Here is a 16,555-nt window from a genome sequence, read left to right as displayed (position 1 = left end):
CGAAGGGATGAACACACCGGTATACACAAGTAGAGCAATACAGCATTGCGAGATAGCTCGCGGTGTTGTCATTCTCATTACTTTTCTCACACACCTCGTACTCTCAATCCATATTCTGTGCTTATTAGCCTATTTATTCTATCGAATAGATCCTGAAATATTCTTCTTCATGTGCCCTGAGGATAGCGATGTCACCAGCAAATTCTAGCACTGACATCTTTTCACCTTGAATTTTGATACTTCTCTCGTACCTTATTCTTATTTCTATCGTCACTTCTTCATTGTATAGAGTGAAGAGTTGGGGCGAAAAACTGCGTTCCTGTCTTAAATTCTTTTCAATTCGAGCTCTTCACTTTTAGCTTTCCACCCTTATGGTTCCCTCTTGGGTCATGTACATATTGTGTATCACCTGTCATTCCCGGTAGCTTACTTCTATTTTTTCAGAATTTCGAACTCGCTGCATCATTTCACATTGTCGATATCGACAAATCCTATCAGCATACCTCAATTTTCCTTCAGCCTTGATTCCATTATAAAGGACATCGTCAGAACTGCCTCTCTGGTGCGTTTATCTTTCCTAGAGTCAAAACCATCGCCATGTAAAAGCTCCTGAACTTTTTTCCCTTTCTTCTGTATATTATTCCTGTCATCAGCTTGGATCCATGGGATGTTAAGCTAATTGTGCGATAATTTTCTCACATAGCTGGCCGTACTATTTTTCCGAATATTTGATGGTACATCACCAGTCTCACAGATGCTACACACCAACTTAAAGAGTCATTTGGTTGACATTCTCCCCCCCCCCCCCACCCCATCAATGCTGTTAGAAGTTCTGACGGAATTTCCTTCTGCTTTATTTAATCACATTTCGTCCAAAACTGTTTTGAATTTTGATTCTAATGTTTGAGTCCTATCCTCTTCCCTATCGACTCCTGTTTCTTCTTCTATGAAGTCCTTCGCTCACAGAGACCTTCGATGTAGTCTTTCTACCTATCCTCTCTTTCGTCTACATTTGAAAGTGGAAATCCCATTGCATTCTTAGTATTGCCACCCTTGCTTCTAATTTCACCACAGGTTGTTTTGATTTTTCTATAAGGTGAGTTTGTCCTACCAACGACCATTTCCTCTTCGATTTTTTCACATTTTTCCTGCAACCATTTCTCCTGGGGTCTCCTGCACTTCCTGTTTATATTATTCCTAAGTAATTTATATTTCTCTATTCCTCCATTTTCCTGAACGTTTTTTTACTTGCTCATTTCGTAGATTAATTCAAATATTTCTTCTGTTGCCCAATGTTTCTTCGGAGTTTCCTTCCTTGCATTATGTTTGACCGTCCAACGTCTGTGACTGACATTTTTACAGATGTCCGTGATAATCCTTATCGCAGTATCCACATCTTTAGCGAAATTTAAACGTCTCTGATCGTTCCTCACTACTTCAGTATACCACTTCCTTCCACGCTAATTCTTCCTAACTATTCTACTGTACGCCAGTCTACTTTTAAACATTACTAAATTATGATCTGAGTTTGTATCTCCTCCACTGCATGCCTTAAATCCAAAAGCTGTTTTCAGATTCTCTGTCCGACTATTAAGTAATCCAGCTGGAGTCTTCCGGTGTCTCCGGGTCTTTTCCAAGTATACCTCCTCCTCCTGACATCCTTGAACAGTGTAGTTGCTGTTATCATCTGAAATTTATTGCAGGAACTTTACCCTATCTCCTTTTCCGTTGCTACTACCTAGCCCATATTCTCCCGTAATCCTTTCTTCTATTGCTTTCCCTACAATCGCGTTCCAAAACGCCATGACGATTATAACATTTACATACTAAATTACCCGTTCAACATCCTCATATACTTTCTCTGTGTCTTCGTCGTTTGCTTGCGACGTAGCTATGTATACCTTAAATATCACTGATGGCGTTCGTTTGCTATCGAATCCGAAGAGAATATCCCCCTCGATGAACTGTTTCTGGTAAATAACTCGCTGCATTACTTTCCCACTCATAACAAATCCTCTTCCCGTTACACGATTTTCTTCTGCTATCGAATTTACCCTAGATTCGTCTGGTCAGAAGTCTTTGTCTTATTTTCATTTCGTTTTACTGACCCCAACTATTTCTAGATTTTCTACTGGTTTCAGAATTCTGCCACTCCATGCTCTGACTCGTAGAACACTATTACTTCCTTGATTATTCCATATTTTTCACCAATGGTTATCTCCCGCTCGGCTGTCGCTTCCTAAAATATCAGTATGAGGGACTAATTCGGAATCTTTTGCCAATACAGAGATCATCATTACACCTTTTCATTTACAAGCTACATGTCGTGTGAATACACATTATTTGCCTTTAATGCAGTGGTTTCCTTTGTCTTCTGAATCTCATGGCGTTGATCGTTGCCGATTCTTCCACCTTTTTGGGGCAGGCAGTTTCGCGCCACAAGAGCGACAGAGTGACCCGAACCTCTGGTAGCTCCTCAGGTGACTTTGACAAGGAAACTGGCAGAACGAGGGTGACTTCTTATGGTTGAAGTCTTCGTCACTGCTGATAATTTTTATTCAGGATTTAAGTAGCGATTAGGTTCGAACTCGAGCCCAAGGCGTTTTGTTTACTTGTCAAACAAGTTACCACTTTTTTTCCGTGATTTGCACTCGGAATTTGGTGTGGGCGGATGTCACACGTCACCTGTCCAATTTGATCGTTGAATACTTCTCTAATTTTTTTTATTACGGAGGGCACCCAGTCCTCTGACCGAACACGCGCAGATACCGTGCCGCCACCTATGTAACACTGGTGATGTGATCATATCCTTCACCATATCATTTTCGTAACTCAGTTCGGTGACGACATCCTAAGCAAGAAAAACTGCCCCTACTGTAACACCATCTCCTCCTTACTTTATCGTTGTTTCTACACATGAAGGCAGGTAGCGCTCTCCAGGCGTTTGCTAAACGCAAACGCTTCCACCGGATTGCCACAGGGTACGGTTGTGGCAGTTTCAGCGCGTTTCCACTTCACACTCTTATCACTAACAATCGATTTGGCTACCATGAGAAAGACTGAGAAGCATTTTATAGATTTGTCACTCAGGTTAATCCAATGATTAGTCCACGTTCGAAGTCACTGGTCTCTCCCGATCGACCAATTCTGGTGTCACTGCTTCTCTACTGGCTACACAGTACTCCCTGCCTCCTTTTATACTGACACGCCGGACTCTCTTTACATCTGGTGGTCAATTATTCAGCATTTAATGTAGGTGTCTCAGATAGTGTATACAACTTGACGAAAACCGCAGTACGTCCTATGTACATATTCAAAAGTAAGTTTTCCTCACTCGCGTGCGAGCTGATGCCGATGATTGGAGAATAGATGAAAATAATTGTTTTACTTGTTTTATTCGACGAACAGGTGTTATATGACGAATTGTCACATGTTCCTGAATAGCTTCCCAGATGACCAGTATGAAAGAATAAATAAATAATAACCTCAAAAATTTAAATGAGGCACGACTTGTAAGTATAAAACAGTGTAACAACTTCAGCCTCATGCTATGATAGATCCATTGGCGTACCATGATCGCTTAATTCGCCATCCTGCTTTAACTGACTATTTTCTGACCCATAATGAGCGCCATGACCTTCACTTCTTTCAGTAACGCCTCACCTCTCTGTATCATCCAACAGCTTGAGGTCTGTTTTGCTAGAGAGGCGAAAGGCGAAAAATTTCAGTTGGCCTCTCAGGAGAAATTATCAAAGTACTGCTTTCTGAAGAACAATGTGGGAAAAATACGAATTTTATAATCATTGCAGATCCATGCTTTGATATTCTTCACTGTGTAATGTCATTCTCAGCTGTTGTGTACCATTGTCTTCAAGCGAATAAAGCTTGTTACCTGAGTTCACTTTCACACTCGTAGTATTTAAGGATTCATACCTGTATCAATTATTGATATATTGGTGTTATTACGACAAAAAGGATAAACCTAGTGTCTCTGGTATACATGGTGATCATTAGCGATCGAGCACTAGCTTAACTGGCCTACAACATGTGGGAGGTGAAAATGACTCGAGCTCGGACACAACCATACAAAGTGTATGGTCGAGGTGGCGGCGGCGGTGGCGGTGGTGGTGGTGGTGGTGGTGGTATTTGCCTCTAGTGGAGCTCACAGCTACCACCAGCTCCACGATGACTGGCCAGCGACGTCTGCGAGCTGTGCCAGTGGATGGAAGGCGTGCGACGCGGGTAGCAGATGCTGCAGGGGATGTGCAATCGCGGCACGCGTTGCGTGCAGTGGAACTGACTTTGGCTGTAAAATGTTGCCGCTGACGCGGCTGTTCAACACTTGTGTCGCCTACTAAGTTAATACTCACAGTCTACTGCTGTATTTATAAGCCATGGGTATCTCTTTGGCGTGTATCTTGCGAATCAAAATGGGCGCCTAATACACCTTGTAGGATACAATGTTAAAGAACTTCTTCAGTTGTAAATTAGGAATCGAATGCGGTTTAACGAGCCAGTAGCTCACGTCGCCAGCAGAGTTGAACAGAATATTGGCCTGGACAGAAGTTGTATCGACTTCTAGTGAATACTGAATGTGGGATAAATGCTGACGGGAGTTAAGAAGCGGAAGTGCTTGAAAGGGAAGAACATTAATTAAGAAACCAGACAAAGCTTAACGGGAAGTCGTTAAAGAAGTTGCGTCCCGATAAAACTGGTTTAAGTATTTAAGGTTAACAATAAAGAGTGCATTACGAGAAACCGTAAATGCCCTGTTAGGGGCTTCATCAAAACTTCAGTAATTTTCATAGGGAAATTTTCAAAACGGCACTAACCTGTGTGAAATACTATTTTTGACAAAAAAAAACTGAAGTACCCACAAGACATCGTCGGATTTCAATGTAATTTCGTACATATATATATATATATCATAAGAGAGCCTGGAAATACTTGAGATGCAATTCTCTTTGACGGGTCAAACAGCCACAAGAGCGCATTAGTGATGTTTGTTTTCAGTATTGTTACCAAGCATGGTAGGGTTTACCAGGTAGGTGGAAAGCTTCAGATGTTGAGTGATCATTGTGAAAGGCAAAGACATGCCGCGCACTCCTGTGAGATAACGTCATCAGCATCTGAAAGAGAAAGAAAAGTGCATCATTGTGGGTCTCCAGTATGACGGCTGGTCGAGTTGTGCAATATCCAGATTTTTGGGCAGGCATACTGGCAGGCATACTCTTTGTCAAGATTCTGACCGACCACGTCTGACCACCGGGGAAGAGGGATAGGGGATCCACAACATTGTGAACTAAGCATATCATAACCCCTTTGCATCTGCGCCTGCCATCCAAGATCAAATAATGGACTATACTCCCTGCGATATTCTGTCATACCGTATTGGACGGAGACTACCGATAACTGAACTAGGGAATTACCATCCCATGCGTAGGATGCTGTAAACAGTACAAAAAGAAACGGCTGCGTTTGAAGTGATGACATGATGGAGAAGCCTCGACTGCTGATGAGTAGTGTCGTATACTTCTGCACTGCCTCGAATGACAGTTGGCGAGTGTGGTGGCAACTTATTTTGCTAGTATCAGATCGAATGTAAGCACTCGATGACTATCTAATCGACTGTTTCAGGAAGAAGCTCTCTATCGAAGATCACTAGTGTTTCATGTAATAGAAGTTATCTCTGATGTAACATGACAGACAGTTACGGCTACAGGATAAAATTTTCCATCCATATTCATCCCCATATTTTACTGATTCTTAGTTGAGTAGCTCTCAATATGTGATTCACGTTATCGTTTTTCTCTTTATAAATTATGTCCATCACTAGTAACATACGTTGAAAGCCAGCTCCACCTTATTCGTAATGGCGTAATAAATTTTGTGGCAGACAGACCAAGTACAAAGGTCTTTTCTTGCCTTTCCAGAATAAGTACGAAGCTACTCTAACCTTGACACTAAATACAAATAAAAATTTACCAACTGTGCGGTATATGGTAATTACTATACACCACCTGTCGAAAGTTTAGAGACTGGAGTAATAAAAAATAGAGAACAATTAAGATGGCGGTTTTAATCATTCATGTGTTGTACATAGTCTCCTTCACTCGGGTACAATGCACGTAACAATCGTATAACCAAGTGAAACTCTCAGAAAAGTCGTTCTTTGGAATGTTGTACAGATCACGAATCACATCGGTAGCTTTTTCAGTTTTGCTGAACCATCTGAGATCCATTTTGCACTTTGTCTTTTTTTGGTAGGTTCGTATTCATAAGTGCAAGTCTCATTACCTGAGAAGATTTTTCCAAAAACGAATTGTCTGCATTTTTGATTTCAGTCAAATGACGCCAAGCATCAGTAATACGTCTAAGGTAACTTTGATACACATTTGAAGCGATTATCACTAATCAGTATTGCAGCTGCTCAAATCCGACATGATGGCGGCGAAAAATTAACAAATCCAGGTAGGTGGCGTTGTGAAATTTAGAAATGTAGCGTGGGACAGGTGGGAAATTTAAAAAAAAAAAGCATGATAGTAGGGTTGGAAATTGAAAAATGCAAGATGGCGAAACTAGATCAGTTGTACTTTGCAACCGCTCTCTCCTCTCATCGCATCTCCCCTCCCCCTCCCCTCTCACCTCAAGCCATACATAGAATAGTATTATAGTCGGTACTAAAGTGAGGCAGCCAATCACTTGAATTGCGTAAAAATGGCGTCATATTCAAAGACATGCAGTATTTACATATTAAAATATATGTGAGTTTGAAGCACACACACACTCATTATGTATATATACGTATCTGCACAAAAAATGCTGCCAAAAACATGTCAACCCTCAGATGAAGTGCCCCAATGACATTCTCATACTTAAATATTTGCAAAATACATATGGGTAAAAAATGATGTGCTAAAAAGACAGTTGATATGCTTAGGTGCAAATGAGGTAAAGCATCAAAACATACCTTATGAAGCTTACAGCTGTCCAGAACACATGTTTGCTTAAGTACTACGCTAAGCAGCCAAGGACACGTACCAATAGGCAGTCTGAATTACTTCCAGCTACTGGAAGAAACTAATAAATTTCACTTTGAGGTCCACGCTAGGTGTATCGCAAAGGGGCCGCAAAAATTAGATACTTCCACATCTAAATTGTTCTGTGTGGCTTATCAGTTGTGACAGTGTTAATTTAATTACTAAAATATCTGCAAAAATCGTCAGATTCGCAATGTTTGTGTCAATGTTCTTTCCTGATGACGTAGAAACGAAAAAAATATGTTAGCAATTAACAACTTTCATGTCAAATGTTGCGGTTTTAAAGGTTTTCAGTAATGTTTCAAATGTGGAAGCAACATTTTAGGGGGAAAGAATTTAATGCATCATGTTCTGCACTTGAAAAATAAAATCGATGATATTAATACTTTAATATGCTTTTTATTTGCGTTTGATCTACATCTACATAAGGTCGTGTGCAAAACGAACTTTTGAGGAAGGCTGCAATATTTGCCAACCAAGAACTATTGCTCAAAGGTTATCTAGAACGTCTACAGTCTGTATTTCTCATAATAAACTATTAAAAAACACCGAAAATTTAATCACTGAAATAAACAATGTTATTCCCACAGTAATAACAAAAATCAGTTTCATCTATTTCACAATTTATTCGTACATATTTTCATGTTTGGAGTGTATTTACAGCAGCATTGCAATATGATCATGTTGCCTAAAAATAGCAAATGATTTCGTTGATATGCCATGTCGATTATCCACATCAGTAACAAACACACCTGTGAAAGTGGTGAGTTGAAACAATTTTCCCAGTATCGTGATTTTACACAGTCTTGGTTCAATGGGAAACTTAACAATGATCTGGCTGAATTATTTATCGAAGCACATCAATTTTCTAATTAGCACTTTAGTGATATAGCATAAGTAACGGTACTAACACACACCCTTTTAGGTAAAAAACGGGGGTTGCTGTACTTCCAAAGTCAGCCAAGCATTATAGCGACTCCATACTAGAGTATTAACATTATTCTGGAAAAGAAAACGTTTGCCATCTTCTGCTGATAATACCAGACACTACAGGAACCGAAATAAAATAATAGTTGGATCCTTTTACCGATTCCCAATTCAGATGACACCACAGTTGAAGGATTCAAAGAAAACTTGAGTTTAATTTCGAACACGTATCCTACTCATACAATTATAGTTGATGGTGACTTTAATTTACCCTCAATACTTTGGTGAAAATACATGTTTAACTCCGGAGGTATGCATAAAACATAATCCGCAATTGTACTAATCGTATTCTCTGAAAATAATTTCGAGCATTCCGTTCATGAGCCCATGCAAATAGTAAACGATTGTGAAAACGCACTTGATCTCTTAGCAACAGATAATCCTCCAAAAATAAACGAAAAGCAGATACAAATTCACTTGATGCCTTAAGAGACAATCTCCACTCCTTCGAAATTAATAATGTAGACCAAATTGAGTTGAATTTATAAAATTAAAATCGACAGCAATTGAGAGATTTATACTAAATAAAGCTGATCGCCCTTGGTACACAAAACGGGTCAGAATAATTTCGAAGAACAGCGAAAAAAGCATGCTAAATTTAAACGAACGCAAAATCTTCAAAACTGCCGATCTTTTGCACAAGCTCGAAATTTAGCGCGGACTTCAATGCGATATGCTTGTAATAGTTTCCAGAAAGAAACTTGTCCTCGAAATCTGGCAGAAAATCGAAAGAGATTCTAGTAGTATGTAAAGTATGCTAGTGGCAAGACACAATAGACGCATTCTCTGCTCGACAAAAGTGGAAATATTATCGACGACAGTGCTGCTAGAGCACAGTTACTAAAAACAGACTTCCGAAATCCCTTCACCACATGAGACGAAGTAAATAGTCCAGAATTCGAATCAAGAACAGCTGTCACCATGATTGACTTAAAAGTAGATATCATCGGAGTAGTGAAGCAACTTTAAATCACTCAATAAAAGTAAGCCTTCCGGTTCAGACTGTATACCAATTAGGTTCCTTTCAGAGTATGCTGACACAATAGATCCATATTTAATCATAAAATAGTGCTCGTTACACGAAATATTCATACCCAAAGACTGGAAAGTTGCTCACATTACACCAAGACTCAAGAAAGGTAGTAAGGGTAATCCGCTAAATTACAGACCCATATCATTAACGTCAATATGCAGCAGGATTTTGGAACATATATCGTTTTCGAACATTATGTGTTAATTCGAAGAGCACCGTCTATTGACACACAGTCAACATGTATTTAGAAAACATCGTTCTTGTGAAGCACAGTTATCTCTTTCCTCAAACGAAGTGTTCAGTGCTATTGTCAAGGGATTTCAAATTGATTCTGTATTTCTAGATTTCCAGAAAGCTTTTGACACTGTACAACACAAGAGTCCTGTAGGGAAATAGCATGCTTATAGAATATTGTCTCAGTTATTCGATATCAGAAAGGTCATAATTCGTAGTAATTGACGGAAAGTAATTAAGTAAACCACTAGTGATTTTTGGCGTACCCCAAGGTAGTGTTATAGGCTCTATGCTGTTACTTATTATATAAACGATTTAGGAGACGAACTGAACAGCCGTCTTAGGTTATTTTCAGATGATGCTGTCGTTTCTCGTCTCGTAAAGTTATCAGAAGATCAAAAATTTCAAACCGATTTAGAAAAGATACAGTATCTGTATGGTGCGAAACTTCGGTTTCACGATAAATCAATCAAATCTAAAGGCCGTAAATTTAACTAAATACCTAGGAAAGAGAAGTAAGCTTTGTATTATCGCGAAACAGGGGAGAGAGTGCCACGGATACAATACAGGTTTTGGTGTGGACATCATTAAAAGAAAGACGGTTTTCGTTGCGGCAAAATCTTTTCACGAAATTTTGATCACCGACTTTCTCCTCCGAATGCGAAAATATTTTTTTGACGCCGACTTACGAAGGGAGAAACGATCATCCTAATAAAATAATGGAAATCTGAGATCGCATGGAAAGATATTTGTGTTAGTTTTTTCTGCGCGCTGTTCGAGGTTCAGACAGAGAATTATTGTGAAAGTGGTTCAATGAACCCTCTGGCATTGGCTCATTCTTGGCATTCTGGCACGCTTTGACCTTGAATTCCGTCATGGACCTTTTCAAGGACATCACATGATCATAAAGTTAATACATGATTATGAACCTGAATTCATGACATCATCTCTCTATGAGTGATATAATCCTAATCAGTTGAATGCCATCCCCCTTCCTTATCTCCAGCCAGTTATAGCGCAATATTAAAACTAGAAGAGCCTATGGAAGACCCAAGATGGCTAAAATGGCCCAACTGTGTCAGTGGAAAGTTGAAACCCTCTCCCCTCCATATCTCCAGACAGTTACAGTGCTGTATCCTATATTTCCAGTAAATCACACTGAAAAACACAGCCCAATTGAGCTAGTGAAAAATTTAAAACCCTTTCCCGTTTCCCTTACCTCCTAATCTACGACTAGTCACAGTATAGCGTTAAAAGTCCAAGCTGATGGAAAGATATTAAATGTGTGCTTTTTACTCCCTGCCCTCTTCCCTCTATCCCCAAATAATCAGAGTTTAGTATAAGAAAATAGCCCAGATGTGTAAATGGGAAAGAAAAACCCTTTCCCTCTCCCTCTACCTACAGAAAATCATAGCACAGTATAAAATAACCAAGATGGCGGAAATAGCCCAGTTGTCTTACTGTTGAATTTAAAACACCAACTAACAGTATTAAAATTATGCGTAAAATGGTGCACATTAAACAATTACCGAGTTCCACATCAATTATGCCCTCTCCTCCTCTCCCCTTTTTTTGTCTCCAGCCAATAAAAATTGTGGAAATAGATCAATTGTATGCTTTATATCTTCCTCCTGCCGGTCAGAGCATATTATTAAAATGATGTGCTAGATATGCAGTAAGAAGTAACATAACCCTCAATATAAAGTCAAAGTTGTTCACTACTTCTGTGAATGTCACATACCTCTGGCTGAACACTGAAGTGAAGCCAATATCAAGTTATGCATTATATAGATACACATATGTACATCTGCATTTCATAAATCAAAAAATTCTGTGCTCCTTAAATACATATGTGATAAAATAATAATTTTTCTCTGTTATCTCTGACTAAATATTAAAATTGACCAGGTCAGGGCAATGCATTATCCACCTACACATACACACCTCTGGCGTAACATTAAAATAATTCCAATGCCGAAAGATATGCATTATACACACAAAATGCTGCACACACACACACACACACACACACACACACACACACAAACACACACACAGCTCTGTATTTATTAAGTCAAATTCTGTACTCCTTATAAACATATGATCTCTCCATATTTTATACCTCATATTATATATTACTGACAAACATAAGATCTGTCTCATGCAAAGGAAGCATTCTCCCTCTTTCACACCCACCTCCAAAAATGTGACCTCTCACACAAAAGTAAACATTTCTTCTCTCACACAAACATATCTCTGCATTTCGTTCACCAAACACTGTAATCCTGAAACCCAAGTGTGATTCCAATTCTCAGCACATTAAAAAAAAATTCTTCAACAAATGGTTCAAATGGCTTTGATGTCTTCAGTCCCCTAGAACTTAGAACTACTTAAACCTAACTAACCTAAGGACATCACACACATCCATGCCCGAGGCAGGATTCAAACCTACGACCGCAGCGGTCGCTCGGCTCCAGACTGTAGCGCCTAGAACCGCTCGGCCACAACGGTCGGCAATACTTCATCTTTTCTGTGTCATGTTTGAAATGTCAGTGGACGCCTCAGGATAAAGGAACAACTAAGCCGGCATGGAAAGTTGGCCGGCCGTTGTGGCCGAGCGGTTCTAGGCGTTTCGGTCCGGAACAGCTCAGCTGCTACGCTCACCGGTTCGAATCCTTCCTCGGGCATGGATGTGTGTGATGTCCTTAGGTTAGTAAGGTTTAAGTAGTTCTAAGTTCTAGGAGATTGATGACCTCAGATGTTGAGTCCCATAGTGCTCAGAGGCATTTCAACCATATGAGGCAAAACACGTTTCTTGTTCCATCTTATTACCATAAATATAGATCATTTCTCAAAAATAAATTGAAAAATGCAAACTCCTCAATTCAGATTTACACACAAAAGGTTGACTATAAATAAATAAAAAAAAAAATTTCTTACAACCCTGGCCAAAGTGAATTTAAGAACATTCAATGAATTCAACCTACTGGCGTGGAATAATAAGAAAATTCTATTTAACAACTGAGTATTACATCAATATTATACTTGTTATGTTAAAAACACCAAATTTCACACAGGGGAATCGTGGAAGGGGCAGATGCAGCAAGCCAGGTCTGAATAATAAAAAAAAAAATGGCTGAACTGGGTAAATTAACGCCCGATTGCTTCTAAAGAGGAACTCAACTTATATTGGATGCAGCAAACCAGGAGGCCGTTACGTCTCAGAGGCTACGGTGAAACGGGAAGCAACGCGCCGGCCGCGCCCACGCACACAGCCAACGGGAATGGTTGTGCCCGGTGGACCGGCAGTAATAAACTAGACCTCGCAGCAGCGCCTCCAAACGCTACGAACAGCTCGGGAGGCCGAGAGAAAACAAGAAAACATATAAATCATGCACAATAATTATGGAACATATGAAAATGCTCGGACCAAGACCAGAGCTCAACGTGAACGTGGCCCCAAGCCCTGACCAAACCTTACTTGTAACAACCAGAATTTTACGAAAGAATTATCTGTTATTAACTGTTTAATCTTACAATGATATACAACAACTTAAAGTAATAATCACACACACAACCCTCAGTCACATCAACTTGAGTGGCTTAGAAGATAACAGGCAAATAATGACTGCTAGCACTCAAACAACTACATTGAAACAAATTTTAATTTTCGTGAAAGGGTAAATCCGACCAGAATGAAGGAAACCAATTACGCAAAGGGCCAAGATTCACTGGCCGCTAGCGTTTGCTTACCACATCTGTAGACAATTTTATAATCACTACATCAGTCAGGGAAACAACAACTTCCATTACAAATCAGACACAATTTCGACCTCACTGGTCATTAACACACGTGGCGGCCCAGAGCATATGACGACATCAGACACAGGTGATAAATAAACAGACATTGAACAAATTGTAATTAAAGGAAATTTGAAAACACGAATGTGGAATTCAAATAATGTTAAACAGCGGTACCAAAAAGGAAACTGAGTTGTTGAAACAGAGTGATGGAGAAACACAGGCAATCCAGCGTAGCGGTAGCAACTTCAACACGGAAGCGCATGAGGCAATCAAGTAAGGAGCACCTTAAGCGAAAGGGCAGAATAGACGCCACTAGAAAGTGAACAGCTCTCCAACACCCACATCAGCAACTATGCATCCTTAATGCATTAGACCCAAGTACAGCAGACCAACACGACTTTAGCGACGACCGGCCGCTTAGACACTCGTGCGCTCGTAGCCTGAGGCGACCAGATAGAAAAGGATCGCGCCATTATCCAAGGATGTGAAACATAGAACCAGCCAACACGGCTCAATGTTCAGAAAAAACTATAAATAGTCCGATCTCTCAAGGTTTTTCGTCGTGGACATGTACGGAATGCATAAGTCAGTGCAGTGTACTCCCGCTGTTGTGAGGCCGAGGAAGGCCCAGTTCTTTGAGGCGTCATGTCACGGACTGCGCCGCCCCTTCCGCCGAAGGTTCGAGTCCCCCCTCGGCCAAGGGTGTGTGTGTTGTCCTTAGCATAAGTTAGTTTAAGTAGTGTGTAAGTCTAGTTTGGTCCCTTAGGAATTCACACACATCTGAACATTTTTGAAGGCCCAGTGCATGCGTCTCAACCAGCTGGATAAGACACAACTCAACTAAGAGACAGATAGACATTCACTAACGTTTTGTGTCAGCTACTTGTCACAAACCATAAAGAGAGTAGGAAAGATAACAAAAAAGAACTGAAACACAAAATATGATACACACCAAATGCAGTAAATTTTTTTCGCACAATGTTTGTGTGTATAATGTGATGACAAAAGCCATGGGGTAGCGATATGCGCTTGTACAGATCGTGGTAGTGTCTCGTACACAAGGTATAAAAGGGCTGTGCATTGATGGAGCTGTTACTTGTAATCAGTTGATTCATGTGAAAAGATTTCCGACGTGATTAGGGGAACACGATGGAAATTAACAGACTTTGAACGTGGATTGGTAGTTGGAGCTAGAACAACGGGACATTCCATTTGGAAATGGTTATGGAATTCAATATTCCACGATACACAGCACCAAGAGTGTGGCGAGAATATCCAATTCCAGGCATTACCATTCACCATAGGCAATGCAGTGACAGACGGAATTAGACTGACGAGTGAGTGCAGCAGTGCATACGTTGAGCTATCAGTTCTAACTGACAAGCAAACTACGTGAAATAAAATCAGAAATCAATGTGGGACGTACGAACACCACCCTTCAGGACAACCGGCAAAATTAAGTGCTAATGGGCTTCGGCAGAAGACGAGAGACGGAGTGTCTTTGGTAACAACATGACAGCGCCTTCAGCGCATTTTTTGGGCTCGTGACCATATTGGCTGGACCGCAGATGACTGGGAAACCGTGGTCTGGCCAGATGAGTCCCGATTTCAGTTGGTAAGAGCGCAGACGCACGAACCCATGGACACGTCAATTACGCACTGTGTAGGTTGGTGACCCCTGCATAATGCAGTCGGCTGTGTTCACATGGAACGGACGGGGTCCTATGGTCCAACTGAATGGATTATTGACTGGAAAGGGTCTAGAAGTGGTTATGTTCGGCAACCTGGAGACAATTTTCAGCCATTCATGGACTTTATAGTCTCAAACAACAATGGAATTTTTATGGATGACAATACGGTATTTCACAGGACCACCATTGCTCGATTTGTTTGAAGAATAGTCTGAGCAGTTCGAGCGAATGAATTGGCCACTCATCGAAAACACACACATCAAAAAGAGTTTCGCATTATCACCGTTCCGAGAGTTCAGGAACTTGTACAGAAAATTGGAATAGAGATAAACGTAAACATCATTTCTGCTCTTTTTATTGCTCATGAAAACCACGCGTTGAATGTTGTACCACCATACAGAGAGACCTTCAGATGTGATGGTCCAGACTGCTGTGCACACCAGTACCAGTAGCATGTCCTCTTGCATTGATGCGTGCCTGTACTCGTCGTGGCATACTATCCACAAGTTCATCAAGGTGCTGTTGGTCCAGATTGTTACACTACTCAACGGAGATTTGGCATACATCCCTAAGAGTGATTGGTGGGTCCCGTTGTACATAAACAGCCCTTTTCAGTCTGCCTCAGACAAGTTCGATAGGATTCATGTCTAGAGAACATGCTGACCACTCTAGTTGAACGACGTCGCTATCCTGAAGGAAGTCATTCACAAAACGTGCACAATGGGGGCGTGAATTGTCGTCCATGACGACGAATGCCTCGCCATTATATTGCCGATATGGTTGCATTATCGGTCGGAGGATGGCATTCACGTATCTTACAGCCGTTATGGCGCCTTCTATGACCACCAGCTGCGTACGTCGGCCACACATAATGCCACCCCAATACAGCAGGGAGCCTCCACCTTTCTGCACTTACTGGACAGTGTGTCTAAGGCGTTCAGCCTGACTGGGATGCCTCCAAACACATCTCCGACGATTTTCTGGTTGAAGGCCTAAGCGAAGAGAACGTGAGTGGTCCCTTCGGCATGTTGTTGAGACCATCTGTACCGCGCAGCATGGTGTCGTGGTTGCAAAGATGGACGTCGCCATGGACGTCGGGAGTGAAGATGTGAATCATGCAGCCTATTGCTCACAGTTTGAGTCGTAACGCAACGTCCTGTAGCTGCATGAGAAGCATTATTCAACATGGTGGCGTTGCTGTCAGTGTTCCTCCGAGCCATAATCCGTAGGTAGCGGTCATCCAAAGCAGTAGTAGCCCTTGGGCGGCCTGAGCGCGGCATGTCATCGACAATTCCTGTATCTTCTCCATGTCGGAACAACATCGCTTTGTTTCACTCCGAGACGCCTGGGGACTTCCCTTCGAGATCTGTGGTAATGTTTTACTTGACCAAACTCCTGAGGTCATCGGTCCCTAAGCTTACGCATTACTTAATCTAACTTAAACTAACTTACGCTAAGGAAAACACACACCCATGCCCGAGCGAGGATTCGAACCTCCGTCGCGGAGAGCTGCGCGGACCGTGACAATGCGCCTAAGACCAGGCGGCTACACCGCGAAGCCCTTGTTGAGAGCCCTTCCTGGCACAACGTAACAATGCTGACGTGATCGAACCGCGGTATTGACCGTCTAGGCATGGTTGAACTACAGACAACACGAGCCGTCTACTTCCTTTCTGGTGGAATGACTGGAACGGATCGGCTGTCGGATCCTCTCCGTCTAATTGGCGCTTCTCATGCATGGTTGTTTACATCTTTGGGCGGGTTTA

At 41.3% G+C, this 16,555-nt stretch overlaps 1 protein-coding gene across 1 annotated transcript in view; it reads right to left on the bottom strand.

Annotated features, from left to right (window-relative positions):
- Positions 1-4,010: 4,010 nt before the first annotated feature.
- Positions 4,011-16,555, bottom strand: part of LOC124795759 (trichohyalin-like) — a 116,621-nt gene continuing 104,076 nt past the window's right edge. Inside the window, exon 5 of the mRNA XM_047259842.1 lies at positions 4,011-4,306. Coding sequence (XP_047115798.1) covers positions 4,011-4,306 — 296 coding nt within the window. The remainder of the gene's footprint in view (positions 4,307-16,555) is intronic.

The sequence above is a fragment of the Schistocerca piceifrons genome, chromosome 4 (genome assembly GCF_021461385.2).
Source record: "Schistocerca piceifrons isolate TAMUIC-IGC-003096 chromosome 4, iqSchPice1.1, whole genome shotgun sequence".
Lineage (NCBI taxonomy): Eukaryota > Metazoa > Arthropoda > Insecta > Orthoptera > Acrididae > Schistocerca > Schistocerca piceifrons.
The sequence above is the reverse complement of the archived record's forward strand: the minus strand, read 5'-3'. Positions and strand labels throughout refer to the sequence as shown.